The 27,089-nt window shown below is 42.9% G+C and overlaps 1 protein-coding gene across 2 annotated transcripts in view; it reads left to right on the top strand.

The window, feature by feature from the left end:
* Window positions 1-27,089, top strand: part of dym (dymeclin) — a 417,844-nt gene that overhangs the window by 351,998 nt on the left and 38,757 nt on the right. For both annotated transcript variants that reach the window (XM_078222397.1, XM_078222407.1), the window contains one exon: window positions 5,735-5,848. In XM_078222397.1, the coding sequence (XP_078078523.1) occupies window positions 5,735-5,848 (114 nt within the window). The remainder of the gene's footprint in view (window positions 1-5,734; window positions 5,849-27,089) is intronic.

Here is a 27,089-nt window from a genome sequence, read left to right on the forward strand (position 1 = left end):
GTATGGCCTCACCAATGCCCTATATAATTGCAGTAAAACATCCCTATTCCTATACTCGAATCCTCCTGCTATGAAGGCCAACAAATCATTTGCCGCCTTTACTGCCTGCTGTACCTACATGCTTACTTTCTGAAACTGATGTACAAGGACACCAAGGTCTTGCTGAGTATCCATTTCTCTCATTTTGCACCAATTCAAATAATAATCTGCCTTCCTATTTTTGCTACCGAAGTGGATAATCTCACTCTTATCCAAATTATATTTCATCTACCCCCACTCTCAGCCTGTCCAAGCCATGTTGAAGCATCTCTGTATCCTCCTCCTTAGCTTACCTTACTGGTGAGGCCACACCTAGAGTACTGTGTACAATTTTAGTCCCCTTATTTAAGAAAGGATATATTAGCTTTTGGAGGGGGTACAGAGAAGGTTCACCAGGTTGATTCCAGAGGTGAGGGGGTTAGATTATGAGGAGAGATTGAGTCGACTGGGCCTGTACTCATTGGAGTTTAGAAGGTTGAGGGGAGATATATGAGACATATATAATGAGATAATGAAGGGCTAGACAGGGTAGAAGCAGCGAGGTTATTTCCACTTGCAATGGAAACAAGAACTAGGGGGCATAGCCTCAAAATACGGGGGAGTCAATTTAAAACAGAGTTGAGGAGGAACTTCTTCTCCCAGAGGGTAGTGAATCTTTGGAATTCTCTCCCCAATGAAGCAGTAGAGGCTACCTCATTAAATGTTTTTAAATCACAGATAGATAGATTTTTAACCATTAAGGGAATTAAGGGTTATGGGGAGCGGGCGGGTAAGTGGAACTGAACCCACTATCAGATCAGCCATGATCTTATTGAATGGCGGAGCAGGCTTGAGGGGCTAGATGGCCTACTCCTGCTCCTATTTCTTATGTTCTTATTATGTTCCCACCCAACTTGGTGTCATCTGTAAATTTGGCGATAATACATTTAGTTCGCTCGTCCAAATTACTAATATACAATGTGAACAGTTGGGGTCCTAGAACACACCCCTGTGGAACCCACTAGTCACTGCCTCCCACACGGAAAAAGACCCATTTATTCCAACTCTTTGCTTCCTGTCTGCTAACCAGCTTTCTCAAGACACTACATGCAATCCCATGTGCTTTAACTTTACATAGTAATCTGCTCTATAAGACCTTGTTGAAATTGTTATTGTACGTAGAATAGAAATAGTTGAATACGTTCCACAGCTACACAGCATTGAGTAGTAGGGCGGAGGTCGCAGCTATCGCCCCCCCAAATTTCAATACTCATTCAGAATTTCATCCCCTCCTCTACACAAGAAGTTCTAGAGTAGGTGCAGCTATGTTCAATCACCACTAAACTACTACTACTAGTTTTAAGTGATCTGAAAAAATAGTAATATCTCAAAAATAAAATTGAATTCTGGAGAAGCAAACCTGAAATGGCAGGGCCTGGAGACTTAAACAGCGGGTGCAATTATATAACCAAAAGAGAAAAAAATGCTGGAAAATCTCAGCAGGTCTGGCAGCATCTCTAAGGAGAGAAAAGAACTGGCGTTTCGAGTCCAGATGACCCTTTGTCAAAGCGTCCGTCAGCTCTTTTCTCTCCTTACAGATGCTGCCAGACCTGCTGAGATTTTCCAGCATTTTTTTCTCTTTTGGCTTCAGATTCCAGCATCTGCAGTAATTTGCTTTTATCCGGTGCAATTATATATGTCTTCACATTTTTTGATGACTTGTTAAGCTGGCGGAAGACATTTGCGTTGTCACATCCCCAAGTCTTTGTTGGTGCCTCTTTGCTGTCACTAAAACAATTAAGACTATTGAGGAGCAGCTCCAACTGTCTGTCAGCCAACCAGCACCAATACAAGCTCACCCACTGAACTTCCTGCAGCTTCTGACTTGGATCTCAACAGAGTTACATGAATTGTATTTGTATTTTTACAAAAACCCCATAGGAAACTAATGCTTATTGTTAAAACAACAGCCACTCCCACATGATTTTTTGTAGGTGTCTTATTGTGGTATAATACAAATAAAGAGTTCTTTGTTGTTTCCTGCCAATGATTAATTGTTTTATGTGAAGTTTAGACAATTTGTCAGGTGCTCTGAATTTTCTTGCAACGATGTTTTCTTGTTCTCTAATGCATACTACTGATGACTCTCTCTGATAATTAGCTATTGATCACTTAATAAATGTTATTTACAGGACATCCTTTATTCTTTATATAATTTACATTGTTCTATGGCAAAGAATATGTATGTTATTGCTGAAAAGAAAGACATGTTGCTGAAGCTTTTTATCTTGCTCTCATAAGGACAAATGCAAGAATGCCAAATTTCGAATGATCACAATTTATTCTACAGGAAAAAAGGCTGCTGGCTGGTTGGCAGATTGAATCTGGTTGAGGCTTTGCCAGGGAGAAAGCAGTGGGGAACTATAGGCTTCCCAAGCTCCCAGGTAATTTCAGAAAAGTTGTAAGTCTTGAACATATTCCATTTGTTTACAGAGAACGGGTCCCTACTTATGTATGTTGCTTCTCGCAAGTGTAAGTCAGCCATATTTCAAGCTTGACTGATTATCTTGAATTGGTCACGAATATAGCTATTATCACACTCAGGGTTTTCATCAAATGCTGCCCAATTGCAGAATTACATCTACCAGTAGACATGTTGTTTTGGGCTTTGCAAATGTGGGCTGGTTGAGTGCAGTCTGTAACTCATTATGAACAATCAAGAATATGCCGTTTGATTTAATCAGCCAATCATTGGAAAATTCAGCCTTATATACCTGACGTCAAACCAACAATGAAATTCATACACAAAGTTGCTCAGTTGTGAGATAGACAGAATGTCTTTTTGGGCCAACTGACCGAAAGTGCCGGCCTTTGGCCCATTTGTGAATTTGCACGATACAAAGCAAGCAGTGATGTGATCAGAATGCTCATTGTCCTGTGGGATAACTTTGTGCTCTAATTCTGAGTCAAGCTTGCATTGTGAGCCAAAGACTGCCATTTCACCTGAGAAGTGCTTTGTCTATCTCAAAGGCAAAGTATCTCAAAGGTCCACAGATCCTTGAAGGTGACGTCACAGGTGGAGAAGGTAGTGAATAAGGCATATGGCATGCTTGCCTTTATAGGACGGGGCATAGGGTATAAAAGTTGGGGTCTGATGTTGCAGTTGTATAGAACTTTGGTTCGGCTGCATTTGGAATACTGTGCCCAGTTCTGATCGCCACACTACCAGAAGGACGTGGAGGCTTTAGAGAGAGTGCAGAGGACGTTTACCAGGATGTTGCCTGGTATGGAAGGGCTTAGTTATGAGGAGAGATTGGGTAAACTGGAGTTGTTCTCACTGGAAAGACGGAGGATGAGGGGTGACCTAATAGAGGTGTATAAAATTATGAAAGGCATAGATAGGGTGAACGGTGGGAAGCTTTTTCCCAGGTCGGTGGTGACGTTCACGAGGGGTCATAGGTTCAAGGTGAGGGGGGAGAGGTTTAACACGGATATCAGAAGGACGTATTTTACACAGAGGGTGGTGGGGGCCTGGAATGCGCTGCTGGGCAAGGTGGTGGAGGCGGGCACACTGGGAACGTTTAAGACTTATCTAAATAGCCACATGAACGGAGTGGGAATGGAGAGGTACAAAAGAATGGTCTAGTTTGGACCAGGGAGCGGCGTGGCTTGGAGGGCCGAAGGGCCTGTTCCTGTGCTGTATTGTTCTTTTTGTTAATACATTAAGAAAGCAATTGCATACTGCTACTATGTGGCTGCACGGGTCATATTTTCCACTAACAGAATGCTAACATCAGTCCACAAAGACTTTCTGCCTAATACACAATTGAGGATTTGAGTGTATGGATTAAAGTGCTAGTACATTGCCAGATATGTAAACCAATTCGCAGTGATTGGCTAATCGAATGAAACAGCACGTTCCTTCGGTTGTTTCTAATAATGATGTGGAGATGCCGGCGTTGGACTGGGGTAAACACAGTAAGAAGTTTAACAACACCAGGTTAAAGTCCAACAGGTTTATTTGGTAGCAACCTGAAGAGTTGCCTGAAGAAGGACCTGAAGAAGGGGCTTGGAGCTCCGAAAGCTTGTGTGGCTTTTGCTACCAAATAAACCTGTTGGACTTTAACCTGGTGTTAAACTTCTTACCTTGTTTCTAATAGGCAGAGCATAGACCATACTCAACTAGCCTGCGCTTGCAAAATTGAAACAAAATGTTTACTGTTAGTTGTGATTCCATGATTGGATAACACAATCCCAAGTCCACCAATAGTTACACTCTCAATTAATTTAGTTGAGCTCATAAACATGGCTCACTTCTGCTTCCTGGAAACAACATACACTCATACGCAGGGACCCGTTCTCTGCAAACAAAAGGAATAGGTTCAAGCTTTGCACTTTTTTTGAATTAACAGGAAGCATGGGGAGCCTGAAGTTTCCTACTGCTTTCTCCATGTCAATACCTTGGCCAATCACAGTGGACTTGCCAAGCAATCGACACCCTTTTCTCCTGTAGTATAAATTCTTGAGGTCATTTGAAACTTGACGCTCTTGCATTTGTCCTATCAGTGCAAGACAAAGAGCTTTGACAAAATGTCTTTTCAGCAACATTCAAGTTCTGTTCTACTAAGTGAATCTCTGGCTTTTTAAAAATAATTTTCTGCTCCCATTGTACTTTCTATCTTATCTGCAGTGCTTGTACCAATAATCTATTTGCATGTTATAGTTCACAGAAGAGGGACATCTACAGCATCAAAGCAGTCATACATATACAAGTTGTGTAGCATGTTGTAAGTTGCATATTTACCATGAAAGCTGTTGAAAGTTCTGTCAACTTAGCACTAACACATTTATTTACTCAGAAATGAAGACCATTTGTGTCTAAATGATGGGAAATAAATGCTTCTTTGTACTCTAGAAGATGCTGTTTTGAATGTGAGATAACTTGTCAAGTTAATAAGTATAATCAAGTCACAGCTTTTGGGTTCCAGTACTTTTTGACCAATACTGTAGGCAATGGAGTTTGTCATAAGCCGAAGGGTCCATTTCTGACTCTATCATGTCTGGCTGGCCAAAGAAAACCCACCCAACTATTTTGATCCCATTTTCCAGCATCTGACCCATAGCCTTGTATACCTTGGCATCACATGTGCACATCTAAATATTTCTTAAATGTTATGAGGACTCTGCCTCCCTTTCAGGCAGTGAGTTCCAGACTCCCACCACCCTTTGGGTGAAAAGGTTTTTCCCCCACATCCCCTCTAAATCTGCTGTCCCTTACCTTAAATCTATGCCCTTGATCATTGATCCCTCCACCAAGGGGAAACGTTTCTTCCAGTCTACTCCTATCTATGCTCCTCATAATTTTATACATCTCAATCATGTCCACCCTCCTCAGTCTTCTCTGCTCCAAGGAAAACAACCCCAGTCTATCCAATCTCTCTTCATAACAAAAACTCTCCAGCCCAGACAACATACTGGTAAATCTCCTCTGCACCCTTTCCAGTGCTATCACATCCCTCCTGCAGTGTAGATTCCAGAACTGTGTTTTGATGTGCATGTCATAATAAATAGGTAAACAGAGTAAGTACATAAAACATTTGCGAAGTTAGAAAGAGGTACTTTTGTTCATTGTACTAATGCATTTGGATGGAGGTTGGACTGTCATTCTGTGTTTTGGAAACAAAATCCTTGATTACTGATCACATTTACCTTGTAGGTGATCAGCTTCTTCAGCCTTCGGCTGGAACAGGCAGGCACAGACCTGTCAGTGGAACGGGTTCTGGAGGTCATCAAACAAGGAGCTGTAGCACTGCCTAAAGATAAATTGAAGGTAAGCATTCTGCCTTTTACTGTCTCTCTTGTGATCAAAATCACCAGGATTGGTACTCAGTTGCTGATTTGGTATTTATATTGTCAAGGGAGGAACTCATCTAAATAGAGCTGGAACAGTGGTGTTTAATCTCTGTGATAATTTAGTGGCTATCAACGACGATTACAGTTAGAGTGCTTCAATGTTCCAGCAACAGGGAAGGGAAAATTGTCTACTGTTCTCCGTCTTGATCACTGTTCAGAAACCCCTGTGAAGAAAACACTTGTTAATGGACATGGAATGAGGGCAGGATGCCGTTCAATGGCGATTGCTCCTAATGTGGAACACCCTGCCAACACTCAGTATCTGGGTTTGCACCTAGAGAAAAGAACCTTGGGTAAGGAAACCTGAAAGAGTCAAATGTGCATGAGGGGTGGAGAGAGGATTAGAGGAGCAAAAATAAAATGAGCGTCAATGGAGTTGATAGAAGCTTGTCTGACGGTCTTACTGGAGAGGTCATTTGCAGTGTTCTGTTTGGAGCGCGGTATTGGAGCTCAAATAAAACCAGGAAGTGCTGCAAATACTCAGAAGGTCTGACAGCATCTGTAGAGAGAGAAATAGAGTTAGCTTTTTGAGATGAATATGACTTAAGAATACTGAAGAAGGGTCATATTCAACTCAAAACGTTAACTCGGTTTCTTTCTCCCTGGATGCTGCAGATTTCCAGCATCTGCAATATTTCATTTTTACTTTCGGATTGGAGCTCGTATTGTCTTTTCACTTTAAATGAAGTGGTGCACACACTGTCGGCGACACATAATACCGTGAAAGAGAGATCCTGCATAGTCACAATGAAATCAGAGTTCAGAGTCTTTGTGTGCTTATGAGCCACAGTTGAATCACCGCTTCTAACTATTTGCATACTCCCTCATCAATTTAAAATCTCAAGGCACTTCATAAATATGCACGCTGAAAATGGGTACAAAGTAGAGGAAGGGGCCTCGGGTGGCCCTGACCCACCACAGTGTCCTCGGGTGAAAAACATGGTACTTTTTACCTGATTGAACCAGATCTGCATCTAATTGCCAGGGAGAGAATCCATTGGATTTGTGACTGATGATTACACCTCGTGCCACCAAAGGGTTTTGATTTGTAAGGACATTGGGAAAGGGAGATTTTTCAATTTGAGCTCTCTTGTGACCTCAATTTAAAAATCTAAACTAATAGAGCAAATGGAAACTAAATAGTTGGCAAAAATTATCAATGCTACTTTTACTCTAACTGTGGACCACTTGAAGATACTTTTGCTTTGCTTCTTGTCATTTTTCGATGCATTCACGTCACTTTACAAACTAGACTGTTAGTGAGGATGTGCTTTACTATCAGAGATGCAGTTTTTCAGATCAGACATTAAACCGGTCTGCCCTCTAAGGTTCCATGGCAGGATTGGGAGGAAAGCTAAGGAACTATTCCGGTCTTCTGGCCAACACTTAACCCTCAACTCGCATCACTAAGATCTATTATCTGGTTATTTATCTCATTGCTCTTTGTAGTACCTTGCTGTGTACATAATGGTTGCTGAGTTTCCCAACATTACAGCAGCGACTACATTTCAAAAGTATTGCATTGCCTGTAAAGCATCTTCACATGACATATTCTGTTTGCTCTGTAGAGGTTGGTGTGAGGTTAACTAATGAAGTACAAATATTGAAATGCCTCTCTGAAATGAATTGTAAAGTTAGTGTGAGTGGTTTTTTTCCTCTTAATGTTCTCCTTTTACTTGTCCTCTTTAAGGCATTGATCATTTTTGGGCTATGGTGCCGTACATCTGATCCTGAGGAGAGGGAAGCAATGGCCTAGTGGTATTATCGCTGGACTATTAATTCAGAAACTCAGCTCATGTTCTGGGGACTCTAGGTTCAAATCCCACTACTGCAGCTGATGGAATTTGAATTCAATAAAAAAAAATCTGGAATTAAGAATCTACTGATGACCATGAAACCATTGTCGATTTCAGAAAAACTCATCTGGTTCACTAATGTCTCTTTAGAGAAGGAAACCTGCCGTCCTTACCCGGTCTGGCCTACATGTGATTCCAGAGCCACAGCAATGTGTTGGCTCTCAACTGTCCTTGGGTAACTAGGAATGGGCAATAAATGTTGGCTCAGCCAGCTATGTCCATGTCCCACGAGTTAAAGAATAAAAACATCCTTTCCTCGCACAGTAGTCTCAACATCTGATCTACGTGGCTAAACTCTCCCTGGATATAAACACTAAGCTGCAATGTGCTTTTCTTTTTAATATTGTCAAGATTGTTACTTGGTAGTACAGGACTTGAGTATACATGTAGCTTCCAGCAGGAATACACGAGCCACATTGAGTGCTTGACTGGCAATCTTAAATTACTTGTTAGTGTAATTCTTAGCACAATCATGATTGTTTAGTAAGTGTTCAATCACAGAACCACATTTTGTTTTTATGGCTGAGTATTTTCAGTACTTTGCCTGTTGTGAACAGCCGAAGGGACATGCTGTTTTATGCGGCCCACCAAGCATACCCGGCATGCAGAAATAGATTGAATCAAAACTATTTTTCTGAATAATGGTTCCTACAAACAGACCATTCTGTCCTGTTAAGTGCATGATAAAAATCTTCAACAGCATGTCTCTTTACGGAGTAATTTGTTGACATCACTGGATTTCTATAACACTTCTCTCCCACTATAACCAAGACTAATTGGCAAATCTGCAATAAGGAGTTGTATGAAATAAGTATTATAAACCTGAAAGATTTCAGATCCAATCTGTGATGAATTCCTTTTTGAAGATGGTCATAATACTGAGTCCTTGTGCTACTTGTCTGATGCTGACTGTGATGCAACTCTATTAAAAGCACATCTATGTGCTTAACAAATGGAAAGATTTCATCTATGCACTTAGTATAATGTGTTTATGGAAAATAACTTTAGAATTTTGTTACACTTAGCTCACCAAAAATCTTTCACCCAAGTATTTACTAGAGTCCAATTCATTCTTTTTTTAATTCATACATGGGACATGGGGATCACTGGCTGGGCCAGTATTTATTCCCTACCCCTAATAGCCCTCCAACCAGCAGACAGTTTTCCCCCACGATTCCCATTGACTCAATTTTTTGCCACATAGGTGCCAGGAAATGACCATCTCCAAGAGAAATTCTAACCAGCTCTCCTTGACACTCAGTGGCATTGCCATCACTGAATCCCCCACTATCAATATTGTGGAGGTTACCATTGACCAGAAATTTAACTTGACAAGCCACATAAATTCTGTGGCTACAAGAGCAAGGCAAATGCAAGAAATCCTGCAGTGGGTAACTCATTTCCTGATTTCCCCAAAGCATACCCTTCACCAATAAAGCACAAGTCATGAATGTGATGGAATACTCTCCAGTTGCCTGGATGAGTGCAGCTCCAACAAGATTCAAGCGGCTTAACACCATCCAGGACAAAGCAACCAGCTCAATTGGCACCTCTTCCATGACTGCTCAAGGAGACGAGAGATGAAATTGCTGGGCCTCTGACAGAAATCTTTGTCGCTTCTTTGGACAAGGGTGAGGTCCCTGAGGATTGGAGGATAGCGAATGTGGTACCGTTATTTAAGAAGGGTAGCAGGGATAACCCAGGAAATTATAGGCCGGTGAGCTTGACGTCCGTGGTAGGGAAGTTGTTGGAGAGGATTCTTCGAGACAGGATGTATGTGCATTTAGAACGGAACAATCTCATTAGTGACAGACAGCATGGTTTTGTAAGAGGGAGGTCGTGCCTTACAAATTTGGTGGAGTTTTTTGAGGAAGTGACAAAAACGGTTGATGAAGGAAGGGCCGTGGATGTCGTCTATATGGATTTCAGTAAGGCATTTGACAAAGTCCCACATGGCAGGTTGGTTAAGAAGGTTAAGGCTCATGGGATACAAGGAGAAGTGGCTAGATGGGTGGAGAACTGGCTTGGCCATAGGAGACAGAGGGTAGTGGTCGAAGGGTCTTTTTCCGGCTGGAGGTCTGTGACCAGTGGTGTTCCGCAGGGCTCTGTACTGGGACCTCTGCTATTTGTGATATATATAAATGATTTGGAAGAAGGTGTAACTGGTGTAATCAGCAAGTTTGCGGATAGCGAAGAGCATTGTCGGGCAATACAGCAGGATATAGATAGGCTGGAAAATTGGGCGGAGAGGTGGCAGATGGAGTTTAATCCGGATAATGCGAAGTGATGCATTTTGGAAGAAATAATGTAGGGAGGAGTTATACAATAAATGGCAGAGTCATCAGGAGTATAGAAACACAGAGGGACCTAGGTGTGCAAGTCCACAAATCCTTGAAGGTGGTAATACAGGTGGAAAAGGTGGTGAAGAAGGCATATGGTATGCTTGCCTTTATAGGACGGGGTATAGAGTATAAAAGCTGGAGTCTGATGATGCAGCTGTATAGAACGCTGGTTAGGCCACATTTGGAGTACTGCGTCCAGTTCTGGTCGCCGCACTACCAGAAGGACGTGGAGGCATTAGAGAGAGTGCAGAGAAGGTTTACCAGGATGTTGCCTGGTATGGAGGGTCTTAGCTATGAGGAGAGATTGGGTAGACTGGGGTTGTTCTCCTTGGAAAGACGGAGAATGAGGGGAGATCTAATAGAGGTGTACAAGATTATGAAGGGTATGGATAGGGTGAACAGTGGGAAGCTTTTTCCCAGGTCGGAGGTGACGATCACGAGGGGTCACGGGCTCAAGCTGAGAGGGGCGAAGTATAACTCAGATATCAGAGGGACGTTTTTTACACAGAGTGTGGTGGGGGCCTGGAATGCGCTGCCAAGTAGGGTGGTGGAGGCAGGCACGCTGACATAGTTTAAGACTTACCTGGATAGTCACATGAGCAGCCTGGGAATGGAGGGATACAAACGATTGGTCTAGTTGGACCAAGGAGCGGCACAGGCTTGGAGGGCCGAAGGGCCTGTTTCCTGTGCTGTACTGTTCTTTGTTCTTTGAACATTCACTCCCTCCTCCACCGATGAACAGTGGTAGCAGTGTGTACCATCTGTGCACTGTGGAAACTTACTATGGCTCTTTATACAGCACCTTCCAAATCAACCATCACTCCAATCTAGAGGAAGGGCTACATAGGGACACCACCACCTGCAAGCCACCCACCATTCTGACTTGGAAACATATCGTTCCTTCGCTATTGCTGGTCAAAATCCTGGAAATCCTTCCGTAGCAGCACTGTAGGTGTACCTGCGCCACAAGGACTGCAGCGGTTCAAGAAGGCAGCTCACCACCACCTTCTCGAGGGCAATTAGGGATGGGCAATAAATGCTGGATCCCATAAATGTATTTTTTAAAAACTTGGTTAAATGCTATCACTCTCACCTCTGGAGTTCAATTTTTTTGTCCATGTTTGAACCAAGGCTGAGTAACCCTGGCAGAACCTACACTAAGCATCATTGAGCACTTGATAGCACTTTGCTATCAGATCTAGGTCTCTGGATTACTACTCCAGTGGCAGTATCAGTACAGCACTGCTTCCCCTGCAGTTTGTGAAGTTATCCATTATCTTGTCTTGACGAATATTCCACAGTACCACAAATTGTAAGTCCAAAATGGAAAGCTACTCAGTCCTCAGAACCAATATGCTTCATCTTGGTGAAAAGAGCCACTTTTCGATTTACTAAAAAAAAAATTCAATTTCCTTTTTCAATAAGTTTTAACAGCTCTGTTCAAGCACCATATTGCCCCCCGTTTAGACTGATGTTTTTAGCAATGACTGTTTGTTTAATATCAGCAATCTAAGATTGTCTATGGGGAAGCAACACAAATGTTTTAACAGTAAAGGGGAAGGGTGCTTTTGCATAATCTACACACACACAAGCCACGTGCTGAAAGGAAAAGTTTATGTGGAGTTGAATTTTTGTGTGAGGAGATAATGCCATTTAAATGTTTTACGTCTTGGAACTGAGTGGGTCAACAAGTCTCCATAAGGACATGCCCAGCTTCCTTTAGAGCAAATTAAATATGGTGAGATGGGTGAAAACTTACCTTTGCTGCTTTGAACTTCCACAGATCAGTTCTTTGTTGGTGATTTATCTGTGCTATTACCTTTTGACTGGACTTCAACAGTTGACAGATATCAGGATTGGAGATTACTATCAGAATAAATGAAAACACTTGAAAGCCTTCACTCCAGCTATTTTTGCAAAGATAAAGTTAACAACAGTTTGCATTTATATAGTACCTTTGATGTCGGAAAACATCCTAAGGCACTTCATAGGAGCCTTATCAAACAAAATTAGACAACAAACCTCCCATTAGGGCAGATTGCAATAGAGAATCTGGTGAACTGGTGCGGCCACAATAATCTCTGTCAATGTCAACAAAACGAAGGAGATTGTCAGGAAGCGTAGTGGAGAACAGGCCCCTGTCGACAACAATAGAGACGAAGTAGAAATGATCAAGAGCTTCAGGTTTTTAGGGTCCAGATCAACAACAACCTGCCCTGGTCCCCCCCATGCCGACACTATAGTTAAGAAAGCCCACCAACACCTCTACTTTCTCAGAAGACTAAGGAAATTTGGCATGTCAGCTACGACTGTGACCAACTTTTACAGATGCACCATAGAAAGCATTCGTTCTCATTATACCACAGCTTGGTGTGGCTCCTGCTTTGCCCAAGGCCACAAGAAACTACAAAAGGTCATGAATGTAGCCCAATCCATCACGCAAACCATCCTCCCATCCATTGACACAGTCTACACTTCCCACTGTCTCGGCAAAGCAGCCAGCATAATTAAGGACCCCACACACTCCGGACATTCTCTCTTCCATCTTCTTCCATCAGGAAAAAGTTACAAAAATCTGAGGTCACGTACCAACCGACTCAAGAACAGCTTCTTCCCTGCTTGCATTAAGTTGATCTTTCTCTACACCCTAGCTATGACTGTAACACTACATTCTGCACTCTCTCATTTCCTTCTCTATGAATGGTATGCTTTGTATATCGCACAAGAAACAATACTTTTCACTGTATACTAATACACGCGACAATAAATCAAATCAAAATGATAGTCATTAGGGTTATGTCAACAAACTGCTGTTGAATCTGCGAAAACATTTTTTTTCCACAGGCAGGAAAGGGCAGGGGATTTGAATAACATGACAGCAGCAGGTCTGCTTTCCTGGCCCAGTTTTAAGGGCCCAGCTAATTTCTAATTTGCTCTTGTGTGTATCACGCCCATCCCCCTTTCCCCTACTGACAAAAATTGTATTTCTTGGAAATGGGGGCAGAACTTCTTGTTTTTTGTCCTGGCCACCATTTTTAAAGGTCTCCAAAGTCTCCTCAACTCCATGAAAACCCGGCCCTCAGTTGTTGGAATATTGTGATCAAGGGAATGTATCCTGAGAATATGTGGGGCAAACCATTGGTACTCCAAATAACTGTGGTACCATAAGATTCTCCCCCTCCACCATTATCCCCCGAACAATTAAAAATTATCTCCATAGAATTTCACCCCTCCCCCCCTTGTTCCTGGGGTATTGTATTGGGAAGCACAATGGGGTTTAATTCCACCTTTCATTTCTGAGGAACTGTCAACATTGAACAATTTCTGGATGTGACCTTCCTGATAGTCTTTGCCTCAGGTATTGAGTTAGACTAAAAATAAAGGATTTATTTTAATTTAACACCTTTCATGGTCACAGGACATCCCAAAGCTCTTTACAGCCAATAAAGTCCCCGTTGTAGGAAAAGTGGTGGACAAGTTGCATGCAGCAAGCCTCCACAAACAGCAGTGTGATAATGACAATTTTGTTACCGCCAAGCTCACTGAGGAACAAGTATTTTAACGGTACACCGAGAATAATACCCCTGCTTTTGTTTGAAATAGTTGAATCTGAAATAGTGCCATGAGATCTTTTACATCTACCTGAGAGAGCGGATCAGTCCTCCGTTTTAACCTATCATACAACAGAGCAGCACTCCCTCAGTACCAGAGTGTCAGATTTGATTTTGTACTCTGCTCCTGGAGTGGAACTTGAAGCTGGAATACTCTGACTCAGAAATAAGAATGCTACCAACTGAGCTACAATTGACCTAAAAAGCATGTTTAAAAGCAGCAAGCTGTGTCATCATGTGAACCATGAAGACAATGAGTGTTTCTACCTCTATTTTCCTTGAGCCTGTTTTGCATTTGAAATAGACAGGAATCTTCACTTCGGTGGCAAATGGACTTTTTAAAGTAATGCAAGTAAAATGGAATTTAAGGAACTGTTAAGCCAAAACCTTCACATGGAAAAGTGGGAAAAAACTATCACACTGATAGCATAGCCTAAATCATTTCATCCCTACATTGTGATAAGGGGAGTGGAACATATTATTTTTTTCCTAATAATTTTATAAACAATTTCATTTCACATAGAATTTTCCTTCGAGTGAGGAGTCATAAGGTGGCGCAGTGGTTAGCACTGCTGCCTCAAAGCGCCAGGGACCCAGGATCAATTCCGGCCTTGGGTGACCATCTGTGTGGAGTTTGTACATTCTCCCGTATCTGCGTGGGTTTCCTTGGGATGCTCCGGTTTCCTCCAACATTTCAAAGATGTGCCGGTTAGGTTGATTGGCCATGCTAAATTGCTCCTTAGTGTCAGGGAATTAGCAGGGTATGTACATGGGGTTTTGGGGATAAAGCCTGGGTGGGATTGTTGTCAGTGCAGTCCTGATGAGCTGAATGGCCTCCTTCTGCATTGTAGGGATTCTATGATTCTAAAGAGAACCTAATAGATTTGTACTCCAGGAGAACAGCGCAGTTAGTTGGCAGAAAAGAGTATGTAAACAACAGAAAACAATCTCTCCTTTATTAGCAATATTGAATGTCTTTTTAAAAATGTCTTTAATTTCCCTGGCACAGACTGGAAAGTGCTTAGAGCTGGGGGTCCGGACGGGGAGGAATTTGTAAAATGCGTACTGGAAGGTTCTTTGGAACAGTATGTAGATAGCCCGACTAGAGAGGGGGCTATACTGGACCTAGTTCTGGGAAATGAGCCCGGTCAGGTCGTCAAAGTTTCGGTAGGGGAACACGTGGCAAATAGTGACCACAACTCTGTTAACTTTAGGATAGTAATGGACAAGGATGAGTGCTGTCCTACGGGCAGGGTGCTAAATTGGGGGAAGGCTAACTATAGCCGGATTAGGCAGGAATTGGTGGATGTTGATTGGGAGAGGATGTTCGAGGGTAAGTCCGCGTCTGGCATGTGGGAGTCTTTTAAGGAACTATTGATAAGGCTGCAGGATAGGCATGTGCCTGTAAAAAGGAAAGATAGGAAAGGTAGGATTCGAGAGCCGTGGATAACCAGGGAAATTGGGGATCTGATTAAAATGAAAAGGGAGGCGTACGTTAAGTCCAGGCAACTGAAAACAGATGGAGCTCTGGAGGAATACAGAGAGAGTAGGAAAGAACTCAAACGGGGAGTTAGAAGGGCAAAAAGAGGTCACGAAATGTTCTTGGCAGGCAGGATTAAGGAGAATCCTAAGGCATTCTATTCATACGTTAGGAACAAAAGAGTTGTCAGGGAGAAAATCGGACCTCTCAGGGACAAAGGAGGGGAATTATGCTTAGAACCCAAGGGAATAGGGGAGATCCTAAATGAATACTTTGCATCGGTATTCACGAAGGAGAGGGGCGTGTTAACCGGGAGTGTCTCGGAGGGAGGTGTTGACCCGTTAGAGAAAATCTCCATTACAAGAGAGGAAGTGTTAGGTTTTTTAGGGAACATTAAAACTGACAAAGCCCCAGGGCCTGATGGCATCTATCCTCGACTGCTCAGGGAGACGAGAGATGAAATTGCTGGGCCACTGACGGAAATCTTTGTCGCTTCTTTGGACACGGGTGAGGTCCCTGAGGATTGGAGGATAGCGAATGTGGTCCCGTTGTTTAAGAAGGGTAGCAGGGATAACCCAGGAAATTATAGGCCGGTGAGCTTGACGTCCGTGGTAGGGAAGTTGTTGGAGAGGATTCTTAGAGACAGGATGTATGTGCATTTAGAACGGAACAATCTCATTAGTGACAGACAGCATGGTTTTGTAAGAGGGAGGTCGTGCCTTACAAATTTGGTGGAGTTTTTTGAGGAAGTGACAAAAACGGTTGATGAAGGAAGGGCCGTGGATGTCGTCTATATGGATTTCAGTAAGGCATTTGACAAAGTCCCACATGGCAGGTTGGTTAAGAAGGTTAAGGCTCATGGGATACAAGGAGAAGTGGCTAGATGGGTGGAGAACTGGCTTGGCCATAGGAGACAGAGGGTAGTGGTCGAAGGGTCTTTTTCCGGCTGGAGGTCTGTGACCAGTGGTGTTCCGCAGGGCTCTGTACTGGGGCCCCTGCTATTTGTGATATATATAAATGATTTGGAAGAAGGTGTAACTGGTGTAATCAGCAAGTTTGCGGATGACACGAAGATGGCTGGACTTGCGGATAGCGAAGAGCATTGTCGGGCAATACAGCAGGATATAGATAGGCTGGAAAATTGGGCGGAGAGGTGGCAGATGGAGTTTAATCCGGATAACTGCGAAGTGATGCATTTTGGAAGAAATAATGTAGGGAGGAGTTATACAATAAATGGCAGAGTCATCAGGAGTATAGAAACACAGAGGGACCTAGGTGTGCAAGTCCACAAATCCTTGAAGGTGGCAACACAGGTGGAGAAGGTGGTGAAGAAGGCATATATGGTATGCTTGCCTTTATAGGACAGGGTATAGAGTATAAAAGCTGGAATCTGATGATGCAGCTGTATAGAACGCTGGTTAAGCCATATTTGGAGTACTGCGTCCAGTTCTGGTCGCCGCACTACCAGAAGGACGTGGAGGCATTGGAGAGAGTGCAGAGAAGGTTTACCAGGATGTTGCCTGGTATGGAGGGTCTTAGCTATGAGGAGAGATTGGGTAAACTCCCTGGAAAGACGGAGAATGAGGGGAGATCTAATAGAGGTGTACAAGATTATGAAGGGGATAGATAGGGTGAACAGTGGGAAGCTTTTTCCCAGGTCGGAGGTGACGATCACGAGGGGTCACGGGCTCAAGCTGAGAGGGGCGAAGTATAACTCAGATATCAGAGGGATGTTTTTTACACAGAGGGTGGTGGGGGCCTGGAATGCGCTGCCAAGTAGGGTGGTGGAGGCAGGCACGCTGACATCGTTTAAGACTTACCTGGATAGTCACATGAGCAGCCTGGGAATGGAGGGATACAAACGATTGGTCTAGTTGGACCAAGGAGCGGCACAGGCTTGGAGGGCCGAAGGGCCTGTTTCCTGTGCTGTACTGTTCTTTGTTCTTTGTCTTCAAAAAAGATAGATCACTATAACATCAAATAAAGCAATTAAATGCAACATGAATCTAGATTACCAAACTGGGGAGACAGTCAGGACTAATGGCACACAGCTTGTGGACCAGCAACAGAATGACATTGATAAATATCTAGTGTAGCATGGTTGAACCTCAGCTCTGAGCAGAATAGTGCATAAGTTACAGTTGGTTTTGGGGGGGGGGCAGAGACTTAGAAAGGAAATTTAATTTTTCAAATGGTGTTTTGTAAGACAATGGCTGCAGAGTGCTTGGGAGCAGGTTGGCAATATGTAAGCTGTCATTCACACATCCACATGTTCCGGGGTTCTTATGTCAATCATCAAATGTAAGTCAGGTTATAGTTTAGTTGACAAGAGCAGTGATTGTGCAGTGCACTATACAAACCAGTGAGTTTCGGTCAACTCCAGTCTATGCTAAACGAGCTAATCTCAGCCAATCTCTGCAGTTGGGCGTTGTGACCTTGGGCGAGGAAAGAGATGCATCAATAAGTGTCCCTACTCCTGATCACTGCTCAATATCCTCATTTGATAAGTTTACCGTTGTGGATTTTAGCCGTAATGCTCCCTTTTGATTGAGTAATTTGTCATACACGCACATGAAAAATGACTGCTTTGGGAGAGTTGTTAAAGGACAGCTGAAAATCTGGACCAGTTTCTCCAGTTTAAGTCAGTGACTGGGAGAAACTGTGTGATGCCAAAAACTTTTAAAACGCAGAAGGTTTTTCCAATAATGACAGGAGATGAAGAGTTCCCTTGGGCTGCTCTTGCATTCCTCCAAACAGCCAGCTCTAGACAGGAGTTGCTGATTACCTGGAAACAATTCAACTAAACTGGCCTGGTTTTGGGGGATAGGAAAAGCTTTTAAAATGTGAATCTTTGGAAAAAGGCAAATCTTGCATAAAATGGAGCTTAGGCTTATGACAGCACGCTTGACTTACTTAAGGGTGGACATCTTTAACAGGAATTGATTTTGTAAATCTTTCAAACTGACAGGAGGGATGTGGTTTTCCTCCTTTAGGGAGAGGAAAAATCAAGGTTTCACTCCTGTTCGTTCTCCAGTGACAGTGCATCTGTCACAGATCAAATGAGGTTAGGATTCGGTTTGGTTGTCTGCTGATATGGTTTATGTGATACAGGAAGAATGTCACTTGGATAAGATAGCACGGAAAGAATCAGTTACTCCGTGGATAAACTCACCAAACTCTAGGAGGCACCTGGCTGCAGTCAGCTACCGTCTGATTTAAACCTCTTATATTTCAGGTAGTGTAATAATGAGCTTGTGGTGGTAAGAAATTGAAGAAGTCATACAGACTTGAAACGTGAACTCAGTTTCTCTCTCCACAGATGCTGCAGGACCTGCTTAGTTTTCCAGCATTTTCTGTTTTTATTTCATAACTGAATTTGCATTCGTGTATCATAATAAGCTAACCACTATTAAACGCTACATTTTTAAGCTGAAAACATTTGAATATGAACCAGGTTCACTGTGTATAATTGGAACTCGGTTTTGAACACAATTATTTTTCATTTATTGCGAAAGCAAATGGAGAACTTAGGAAGTAAAAAGAAAAAGTACTGGAAAAACTCAGCAGGTCTGACAGCATCTGTGGAGAGAAAAATAATGTTAATGTTTTGAGTCCAATTGTGACTCTTCTCCGGAACTTGGGAATGGACGTGTATATCACACATTTTGAGAATCAGTCTGGTTTAAAAGTGCCAGCCAGCTGCAGGATATGGGAAGTTTACCAGTGGCCACGCAATCAGTCAAAAAGCTGAGTTGCATCATTCAAATGAAGCTATTTTGAAGAAGTTAAAGTTTATGCTTGAAGTTACTCTTGGCCACAATGTCACCCACCAAATGTTCAGAGTTTCATAATGCCAATGCCAGACATGCTGACACTGTCAGAACACTAGCCGGAAGTGGTAGTTGTGGAAATCACTGCAGTACTGATATAGAAATAAGCATTTTCCCAACTCTTGGGAGAAATTAGCAGTAGAAATTTAGCAAGGCTGAGTACAGTGCCATTAATGATGAGTGTATCGAAATCTGTAGCTGAGACTTTATTTTTAATTATTTGTTCTTAGGACTTGGACAACACTGGAAAATGCAGCATTTCTTGCCTATCTCTGGTCAACTGCCTGGTGTAGGACCCAAGTCATTTGGTTATATTAATGCGCTAATACTGGATGAGCACTTGAAACGCCATAGCAAGGCTACGGATCAAGTGCTGGAAAATGGGATTAGAATAGATGACCAGCACAGACACAATGGACTGAGGGTCTCTAAGTGCTGTAAACTCCATGAGGAATCTAGCTCTGAAGAAGAGTCATATGGACTTGAACAATAGCTCTGTTTCTCTCACCACAGATGATGCCAGACCTGCTGAGATTTTCCATCATTTACTGTTTTTGTTTTGTTTTAGAAATCCAGAGATCTGGACTAATGAGCTGGAGACGCATATTGGTAGTTGAGGAAATTTAAATTTAATGAATTAAGTAAATCTGGAATGAAAAGTTCATTTCAGGAATGTTGGCCATGTAACCACTAGATTGTCATAAAATCCCATCTGGTTCACTAATCTCCTTTGGGAAGAAAATCAGATGTCCTTCCTGGTTTGGCCAGCAATGTGCTTGACTCTTAACTGCCCTCGGAAATGGTCTAGTATGCCATGCTGTTATCTGAAGGGCAATTAGGGATGGATGATAAATGCTGGCCTTGTCGACAACATCCACATCCCATGAATTAATAAATTATTTACTGAGTCAGTCCCCCAGTCGATGCTAGGTGATCTGAATAGTTTCATTCCTTTGTGTTTTCTTCATAGCAGTTGAGTAGCTTGCTAGGCCATTTCAGAGGGATTTAAGAGTCAACCACATTGCTGGAGTCATGTGTAGGCTAGAACAGGTAAGAATGACATATAGGTCTGGAGTCACGTGTAGGTCAGATGTTTTACTGAGATTAAATTCCACCATCTGCTGTGTTAGGATTTGAACCTGGGTCCCCAGAGCATTACCCTGGGGTCTCTGAATTACTAGTCCAGCGATAATACCACTGCGCCACTGCCACCGCTGTTCTGCAAGGGATTCAGCAGGAGCCTTACCTTTCATGATGAAGCATGGATAAATTGTTTATGCAGTTTACAGATAATTCTCTTCTTGTTAGCCAGATTCTTATCTCCAGAAGTCAACAATACCTCTTGACGGGAAACTTCCAATTTCCTCAAAGAAATACAATAATGCCTGGTTCCAGTGAACTGTTAAGTACATCACCTTACCAAGGACAACTGCTTTGTCATTCTCCATGTTCAAACACATCTTTGCTTTTTTCATCGACTTACTCATCCATAAGTGAATCGCGAGTGCTGATGAAATTGTGCTTTCCTGCAATTTTACATGGGAGAACCATTCTCTTTCAAGGCGTTAATATATTATCATTCTTGAAAGAAAAGCAGGTGGTGCTTTCGCATTCCTTGACTCTTTATCTGCTTTGTCCAGGATTTCCAAATAACAGTTTAACCAATAAGTCCCACACACTGTTGAGGTACAGCCATTATCTAGTGCAGCACAGTTGAATGAATTGGCAGCCAAGATATTCATGAGTCAACTTAAGCTTTTGGTCATTAAAACAGTATTTACTTGCCATTCACCCTTATCATATTCATCATGAGAATTGTGTTTCAGGAGTTGTTTTACATACTTGATTCCTAATTTTCCTAATTCTTTACATAGTGATATTTAGAATTATTAATTATTTCCTATTATTCCCCATATATTTCTGGGATTCATTTGCTGTCAGCTATCACCTCAATCTTGCATTTTGCCTTGATCCATAAAACTGTTAAAAGTACAACCCATCTTGGAACGTCTTCCAATAATTAATTATTTTGTACAAGTTCCCCCGTCGATTTTGAGAGTCACGAATTATGGAATTTCCAACATTTCTCGCAAAGGTAGCTGGAAACAATTGTTTCCTCCAATTTCTTTTTAGAGCAGTAGTTATTTGTTCAAAAAGAATCATTACCATGAAATTGAACACCTGCCAAAACCAAAAGTCTATCCACGTGTGAGATTTGTGCACAAGCTAATAATTTGAACACAAGTTCCAGAATTTCTGCATTGAATTTATTTAGTCTTTACATAACCTTTCAAAATCCATGACATTTTCTTCTATGGACTGATTATGCATCATCTTAAAAACATCAAATATTGCGCATGCCTCAGAGGCTTCTAGCAAGTCATATTTTTTAGAAATTCTGTCCATAAATTGTAGTAGAATCGGCTATACCTCTTTGGTATCTAAAGTTCAGTTCCGAAAATACTTTATTTCTAATTTTACTTCTTCCTGGTACAGACAAAGCCACCTTGCTTCCTTTTGGCTCAAGAACTGACCTAAGTCCACATCTCCACCCAGTTCTTTCATTGTTTTTATGGTTCCAGTTCCAAAAAGACCGGTGGGTAATCATAGTTTCTGATCTTGTAGCGTGACTCAGCCATTTCACCTTAAAAGCCGCTGGGAGCTTTACTTCAGGAACTGTTTTCTGTATCATCCCACTTGAAGAGATTGAGGTTAGTCCTCAGCTACTATGTTCAACAGATAGATATCTGTTCACCGAATCAGGTAGCAGAAGGCAGTCTGTGAATCTCAACTGCTTTATCATTATAGTTCAGTATGAATATCACTTTTTACTCTTCCCTTCTGGATCCTTTCCCTATCCAGAAGCATCCCCCCTACTGAGGAAAAACCTAGCCCTTAAGTACAACCTTCAGTGAGCATCACCTGCTCTCAATTTACACTGAAGTTTGCCTGGTTTACCCTTAAAGTGACCTGCATTTCTAAAATAGTCAGTGGGTCACGGTATTAATAATTCAGCTACAAACATTGGCAATTAAGAAATATCAATCCTTTATTAAGTTATTTGTTTCTTTGGAGAAAATATTGCAGAAGGATAAGTTTAATACCATCCAATCTGACTTTATAATGCAGAAATTTCCTATTACAATTTTTATGATAAAATTTGTGTATTTTGTGCGAAACGTTAAACTGAAATCACATTGTACCTTTTCAGGTCAATATTAAAATCCCATGGCATTCAAAGAAGAGCTTGGGATCCTCAAAAGTATTTATGTCTCAACCAAGATCACTAAAACAGATCATCTGATCAATATTTTGCTGTTTTTGGCACCTTTCTGTGCACAAATTGGCTGTCATGTTTTCTAAAATACAACAGCGCTTCACGTGTACTTAATTGGTTGTACAGGGACATCCTGAAATCATAAAAGGTGCTACATAAATGAGAGTACTTCCAATGTTGGAAATGGATCCATTGAAATACATTTTTTCTGAGGTGAGATTGGCAATATTCCATCTGAAAGAGATGATGGGAATGCAACCTCAAAACTTGGGTGAAGTCAAATAAAATAATTTGTTAAACGGTTGGACAAGCTGATTCCGGAAAGGCAAAATCTGCCACTAGTGGCACACAATGAGTTGTCCCTTGCTGTTGGAGCAGGGTTGGCAAATGTTTTGGAGCTTCTAGAACTACAAGTCATGGTGATGGGGAATTCCTGCCCACATCTGGTATTGCCATTTGCATTGATTGTCATCTTAAAGTTTCCTACTTGCGGCAATTGATTTTGAAGGCTTTAATGTTTTTGACAGCTTAACTATGAGTTTTGGGTGCCCTGCTGGTCTCTTGGCACAGGCTACCCCCTTGCATAGAATATCCTTGGGGCCACGGCCATCTCCCATCCAGTGCACATGCCCAAGCTAGTGAAGCCACCTTTGCATGATTAGCACCAACATGTATGGCATGTTTGTCTTCGAAAGGACTGCTTCATTCTTGACTTTGTCTTTCCATGTGATGCTGAGGATGTATCATAGATACCAAAGATGTAAATTATTGACCCTTTTTTCTTGATAGCTATAAGTTCTATAGGTTTCGCTGCCATACAGCAATTTTTACTTATTCTTTCATGGGTAGTGGGCATTACTGGCAAGGCCAGCATTTCTTGCCCTTCCCTAATTGCCCTTGAACTGATCCTAAAGGACATTAGTGAACCAGATGGGCTTTTACTACAATCGATGATCATTGTCATGGTTATCAGCACTAGGATTAGCTTTATATTCTAGATTCATTTATTGAATTTAAGTTCCACCAGCTGCAATGATGGGATTTGAACCCATGCCCCAGGGTATCAGCCTAGACTTCTGGATTGCTAGTTCAGTGACACCATGCTCCCATGCCCCATGTGCTGAGGATACAGGCCTTGTAAGTAAGCATCTTGATTGTGCAGGTCAGTTTGTTGTTTTTCGTGCCCTTTTTGTTCGTCAGCCAAATTCCAATATGTGTGCTCAGCTCTTCATCTGTCACTGTAGACCCAAGGCAACATAATTTGCTGACTGCTTCCCGTGGTGTGTTGTTGAATCTAATCACAGACAGAGAGACAACACCCTGTCCCATAGCTAGTTTTCTTGGCACTAGAGACACAGGCATGATATAGCAAGAATCATCATAACAGTCAAACTTCTGTAACATTTCAGATTTGAAAATGGCTACAGTATGTTTGAAACATGGGTCACTGATGTAGCCACATTATCTGTTACCTTAATTTGGGTTAAGGCTATCTTCATCAATGGTGTGTAAGCGAGTGAATTTCCTTCCATAACTCATGTTGACCTGCGTACAAGTCAAACACTTAGTTGTAGAGAATCTGGATACTGAATGATTTGCTGGTGCTGCTTGTCTCTAATATGATAAGAAAGAGACAGTCTGGCTCCTGACAGGAGCCACTCAACTAATGTTCTTATGTAGAGGCCTCTGGCTGACTTTCATTTGACCAGTAATTTATCAGGAAATGGAATAGGTTTTGGAATTTCTCACATTACATTATTGTTCCATCTTCACATTCCATACACTCAATATCTGTGACACATTTTGCACCTCATTGCAGTTAAAGTCACGACTGTCTACTTTTGGTGTTTGTTTTTCTTCTCACCACCTCTGACTCCACTGGATCATGCTGACATTTCAAATGAACTAGCCGCTTAGAAAAATAAAATAAAAGACTGATATAGCACAGATGACCATTCAGCTCATCAGATCTATGCCAAGAGTTATCCAATTAATTTGACTCCCCTGCTCTTCCCCATGGTCAGTATTTTTCCTATCAAGTATTTATCCAATTTTTTTTGAATGGAAGTATTGTATTTTGCTCCACCACAAAAATCAAGGTTGACGCTCCAGTGCAGGATTGAGGGAATACTGTTCAGTTGGAACAAAAACAGAAAATGCTGGAAAATCCCAGCAAGTCTATCAGCATTTGTGGGGAGAGAACAGAGTCTCTCTCGAGTCTGTTCGAGTCTGGATGACTCTTCATCAGATGCCTCCGTTTTTGTATCAGATTCCAGCATCCACAGTAATTTGCCTGTATCTTACTGTTCAGCTGGAGGTGCCTTCTTTTGGTGAAACATTAAACCAGGCTGATCCTACCTTTTCGCTTGGGGGGGGGGGGGGGGGGGGGCACATTTGCATTTTTTTCTCACTCAAGAGGTGGATGAGCAAATTCCAGAAGTATAAGGCTTGGTATAACAAACTGAATTTCAAAGAAAAATTTTGAGCTATTAAGAAAAGAAATAATTCCTGAGCAAAAGTAAAGCGTAACAATAAATCAAGTTAAAATAGAGTAATTAATAAAAAATGACCTGTGCGCGTGTGTGTGTGTCTCACAGTATCACCCACTGTGAATGGATGTATGTGTATACGTGTTGGTATGTGGTAGTGAGAGTGAGTGAGAAACTAGGAGGGCAGACATTCACTCACTCACAAAAGATGTTGGAAAATTTCAGCAAGTTTGACAGCACCTGTGGAAAGAGTCATCCGGACTCAACACATTGGCCCTATTCTCTCTCCACGGATGCAATCAGACCGGCTGAGATTTTCCAGCATTTTCTGTTTTTGGTTCATATTCCAGCATCTGCAGTATTTTAACTCACTCTCTTGCTCCCTCTGTCCTATTCACTCCCACACACACTCTCACTCCCGCACGCTCTCTGACTCCCGCACGCTCTCTGACTCCCGCACGCTCTCTGACTCCCGCACGCTCTCTGACTCCCACACACACTTTCACTCCCACACACTCTCTCACTCCCACACACACTCTCTCACTCCCACACACTCTCTCACTCCCTCACACTCTCTCACTCCCACACACACTCTCTCACTCCCACACACTCTCTCACTCCCACACACACTCACACTCCCACACGGTCTCTCACTCCCACACGGTCTCTCACTCCCACACGCTCTCTCACTCCCACACGCTCTCTCACTCCCACACGCTCTCTCACTCCCACACGCTCTCTCACTCCCACACGCTCTCTCACTCCCACACGCTCTCTCACTCCCACACGCTCTCTCACTCCCACACGCACTCTCACTCCCACACGCTCTCTCACTCCCACACGCTCTCTCACTCCCCCAGGCTCTCTCACTCCCACAGGCTCTCTCACTCCCCCAGGCTCTCTCACTCCCACAGGCTCTCTCACTCCCCCAGGCTCTCTCACTCCCACAGGCTCTCTCACTCCCACACGCTCTCTCACTCCCACACGCTCTCTCACTCCCACGCGCTCTCTCACTCCCACGCGCTCTCTCACTCCCACGCGCTCTCTCACTCCCACGCGCTCTCTCACTCCCACGCGCTCTCTCACTCCCACGCGCTCTCTCACTCCCACGCGCTCTCTCACTCCCACGCGCTCTCTCACTCCCACGCGCTCTCTCACTCCCACGCGCTCTCTCACTCCCACGCGCTCTCTCACTCCCACGCGCTCTCTCACTCCCACGCGCTCTCTCACTCACAGGCGCTCTCACTCCCACGCGCTCTCTCACTCCCACGCGCTCTCTCACTCCCACAGGCGCTCTCACTCCCACGCGCTCTCTCACTCCCACGCGCTCTCTCACTCCCACGCGCTCTCTCACTCCCACCCCCCCGCGCTCCCACCCCCCGCGTGCGCTCCCACCAACCTCTCCCCCCCCCCCCCCCCCCCCCCCCCCCCCACGCGCTCCCACGCCCACGCGCTCTCTCGATGATCCGGCACATCTTGCAAGACTCACATTCCAATCATTATTCATTATTCTGTAAATTGAGTTTATGTCTTTATATGCCCTGTTTGCTGTTTATGAGCCGATCTCCCACTCACCTGACGAAGGAGCAGCGCTCCGAAAGCTAGTGGCGTTTGCTACCAAATATACCTGTTGGACTTTAACCTGGTGTTGTTAGACTCCTTACTGAGAGGATTAAGCACAGGTTAAAGAGATGTGTATTGTCTCCAGCCGGGACAGTTAGTGATATTTTGCAAGCCCAGGCAAGTCATGGGGGTTACAGATATTGTGACATGAACCCAAGATCATATTCCAGCAGTGACAGGGTGTGGCTGCCCATTTAAAGACGCAATTTGCCCATTGACAGACAAATCACCTGAAGCCACCCCTGCTTGCTCGTAAAATTGCAGTGCTGGGCGGGTGGGCAACCCACTTGATCCTACATAACGCCTGCACCTTCAAAGCCATCAGGGAACTGTATCATTTGCAAACGTTATAATTATGCCCAGTATGCCCAAGTTCAGATCATTAATATCTGCATCAAAAAGCTATGAGATCATCACTGTTTACTTATCTGCAGCCTGAAAAACAGCCATTCAAATCTACTCTTTATTTTCTATCCTTTCATCAATTTTGTATCCATGTTGCTATTGCCCCTTTAATTCCATGAGCTTTAGTCCTATGAACAAGTCTGACTAACTAACTTAATTAACGAATGGGACCCTCTTTCATTTGATAACTTGTTCAAAAACCATTTGCATGCTATTTTATCATGAAGGATACTGTGATGGAGCCT

Source organism: Mustelus asterias, chromosome 1 (assembly GCF_964213995.1).
Source record: "Mustelus asterias chromosome 1, sMusAst1.hap1.1, whole genome shotgun sequence".
Classification (NCBI taxonomy): domain Eukaryota; kingdom Metazoa; phylum Chordata; class Chondrichthyes; order Carcharhiniformes; family Triakidae; genus Mustelus; species Mustelus asterias.